The following is a 3,282-nucleotide window of genomic DNA, read 5'->3' as shown; positions in this document are numbered from 1 at the left end:
TCCTTCGAGGCGCTGGCCATCTACTTCCCGTGCATGAACTCCTTCGACGACGAGGACGCGGGTGAGCGCGCCGCCCGCCCCCTACCCCCGGGGGGCTGTCCCGGGAACCCGATCCGGAGGCCTCCTGCCCGACCGGGTGCGCCCTTAGAGGTGGCCTCTCTCTCCTCCCCACCCCCATCCCCGCTCGGAGATGCGCCCCAGGGTCTCCTTCCCCACCTACGGCATCCCGGGGTCTCTAGGAGGCGGTGTCTTCTAGCCTCCCGCCACCCCCCAGGGACCCCGAGATCCTCTGCATTCACCCCTTTCCAGCAGGTGGGCCCTTTGAGTCGAGTCGACCCAGCTCTCTCTACTCGCCTGCGCCTACTGGATGCCCCCTGTCTTGCCCCTGGCTCGGACCTGCCACCCTCCCTGAGCCTTTCGTTTGTGCCCACTCCTCAAACCCCGGGACTTTGCCCGCCTCACCCCTGGGGCTCCGACGCGCCCCCTGCCATTGGAGGTGGCGCGCAGACCTTACCTCTCCATCTTTGTCTTGGATGCATCCAGAGGTTCCCTGCCCTAGACCCCTTGCCCTGTGTCTCCGGACTGCTGGTTTTTATCAGACTGGAGCAGACCCTGGGGGAGGAGTGGGGGACCGGCCGAGTGACGGCCTGTCCTCTCCTTTCTCAGCCGCTGGTCCTGGTGGGGGGGGAGGCGTAGGGCGGCGCCAACTATACACCTGCGCGCCCTCGGGAGTGTGCCCCTGACCCCCGGGGGCTTTTGGCCCTGGAATAGCCCTTCTGGGTGGGCTGAGCCCGGCCACCCTCCAGCGACCCGAACCTCTGGCTCTCTGGCCTGCGCGCAACCTCAGCCAGAGCCCGAGCGGCGGGAAAATGTCGGGAAACCTGGTCTTTGGGGCCCTGGGACCAGGCAGAGGAAACAGGAGGGCTCCAGATCAGGTTGTGCCCTGAGGATGAGAATCCACCAACAGGTCGGGTAGCTAGAGGGCCTGGGTGAGAGTTCCCCAAAGAGTTCCAGTTTAAGAGTCACAATCAGGTTCCAGTCTTGCGTTTCTACTTATTAGCTGTGACCTTGGGCATATCGTTGGATATCCTCATCTGTAAAATGGGATGACAGTGCCTCAGACACGAGGGTGGAGTTAAAAGGATTTTGTAAACTGAAAATCTGAGAGTATTTGAATTCAATCGGGACAAAAGGGGAGAGGGGTGTCTGTGGTGGGGAGGAGCAAAGTGGCTTCATGCACCCTTTTGAGAACCTGATGAAACTATGGACTATCTCTCCAAAAACCAAAACCAAAACAAAACCACACACATATGCCCATCCACAAAATTTTGTCCACAGTTTTTGGGAGTTCATGGGCCCTGCCTGAGACTCCCTGCCTGCAGGGACCCTTGTCTGGTCAACCCATTATCTGATAAGCCAGGATGGAGCCCTGGGTCATGAGTGCTCATGTTAGTGCTGGAACAGGAAGGAGGAAGGATGGGGAAAAGGGGAGGAGAATTTGTTGGCTTAGTGAATGAAGGGGGGGGGGGCGTTTGTGGCAGACCCCTGACAGACCTGTCCTGCTGTTGACCTGGAGATGGAGGTGGGGTAAAGATGGTTACTGCAAAGCCATTGTACAGAAAACAATAACTGAGGCTCAGAGGCTTAACGTCTCCTTTGATGTAGCCGACTGGGGTTGTATTATTATTCTGGACAAGGCAAGGTGAGGAGGAAGGGAGGGGCTCTTTAACACAGTGGCCTCCACTGGAGCAAAATCAGAAAGAAATCAGGCTAGCATGAGGGTTGAGGGAGGGAGCCCAGCCAGCCTAGGTGAGCTGGCTCCCCCACCCCTTACTTGATGGTTGGTGGGCTCTCCTGAAGTTCAACAGACCACTTGGGTCTCAAGAGCCAGGCTGGGCAGGAGCATGGATTTGTAGGAGCATCAGTTAGATTTTTCTCCAAAGTCATGCTCCATGTCATGGGTCAGATGCCTTGATGATTATTGCTGGTTGCGGGCGACTTGCTCTGGTTTCACTTAAGTCAAACTTCATGTAATATTAGAGCTTTTTTTTAAAGTCCCACCTGATGTTTTTTCCAGCGGGTTTCTTCACATTCTTAAGTTTTTCACTTGCAAAAGAGCTAGAAATCATCTTGTCCAACCTCTTCTTAACCTCAAATGGAAGAGAGAGAGAGAGAATTTATGTATGCATGTGAGAGACTGGAGCCCTGGTGTGTGTATATGTGTGACCCAAGGTCACCCAGCGAGGCAGGCACAGAGCCGAGACTAAAATCAGGTTTCCAGCTCTCTTTCCAGTAAACCACTAGCCCTCTCCCTGAAAGAGGATTTTTTTTTTTTAAAGCCAGATCTTCACTGTGTAGAAAATGGTTCCCAGGTGAGGAGGCCCCAGGGAGTGGCTGCCAGCCAAGAGTTTGGTTTGGGCAGCTCGTGCTTACTGTCTGCTCGTCTTAAGGGATGCTTCGAGTTTGGGAGGGGGTAGGAGAAAGTCAAGTTTCGTTTCCGGAGGACTAATGAGCGTCTGGTGAAAATTGGAAGTCAAGAACGTTGTCTTGGAGCTTAATTTCTCTTGTTTTCTTCTCAAAGTCATTATTTTTCTCCTTAAAAAAAAAGTCTTTTGGATTTATTCTTTTAGAACACAACTGCACTGAACTAATTTCTGAAAGCAGTTTGAATAATTGCTCAGACACTGGACAGACTGCTTCGGGGAGGAGGGCTGTCAGAACTGGCTTCTCTCTATCATCCTCTTCTCTGCTCCCTCCCTGGTCTACTTAGTGGCTCAGAAGCCTGTCCCTGAAGGGCCTCTGGCTCATCGAGGTGCCTCCCCTTTTTGCTGCTTCCGACTCCTGTCAAATGCATCTTTTCCATCAACCAGATCGAGCCAGAGCCATCTTCATGGCTTACGTGCCACCCTCCAGCTGGTTCCCGGAGGAACCGTGTGAGAAGGAGACGATTTCATTAGCCTTAAGTGGGCCAGAACACTTTCCTACCTCCGGCTTGGGAGGTTTGGACATTTCGTGTAACCATCGAAAGCATCGATGAAGCTGCCCCTCCCCGCTCTCCCTTTCTAGCCACCCAGGGGCTCAGGATGCTGCTGGTCATTGCGGATTCCTAGAAATCCTCTGAAGGAGCATCTTCCCTTGTGCGCTCAGAACTCTTTTCTTACACTGCCGTTGCCGCTTTTCACCAAGATGCTGGGGTTTTAGAGAGGCCTGCCCTTGGGGACATTTTTGTGTATGTGTCTCCATCACTCAGCCTAGATGGCACTGGGTTTGTAATTGGGGAGG

At 54.0% G+C, this 3,282-nt stretch overlaps 1 protein-coding gene across 2 annotated transcripts in view; it reads left to right on the top strand.

The window, feature by feature from the left end:
- Window positions 1–6: 6 nt before the first annotated feature.
- Window positions 7–3,282, top strand: part of RIMS4 (regulating synaptic membrane exocytosis 4) — a 56,168-nt gene continuing 52,892 nt past the window's right edge. For both annotated transcript variants that reach the window (XM_019636891.1, XM_019636890.1), the window contains exon 1: window positions 7–61. In XM_019636891.1, coding sequence (XP_019492436.1) covers window positions 34–61 — 28 coding nt within the window. In that variant the 5' untranslated portion in view covers window positions 7–33. The remainder of the gene's footprint in view (window positions 62–3,282) is intronic.

Source organism: Hipposideros armiger, unplaced genomic scaffold, assembly GCF_001890085.2.
Source record: "Hipposideros armiger isolate ML-2016 unplaced genomic scaffold, ASM189008v1 scaffold_31, whole genome shotgun sequence".
Taxonomy (NCBI): Eukaryota; Metazoa; Chordata; class Mammalia; order Chiroptera; family Hipposideridae; genus Hipposideros; species Hipposideros armiger.
This window is presented reverse-complemented; position numbering and strand designations above follow the sequence as displayed.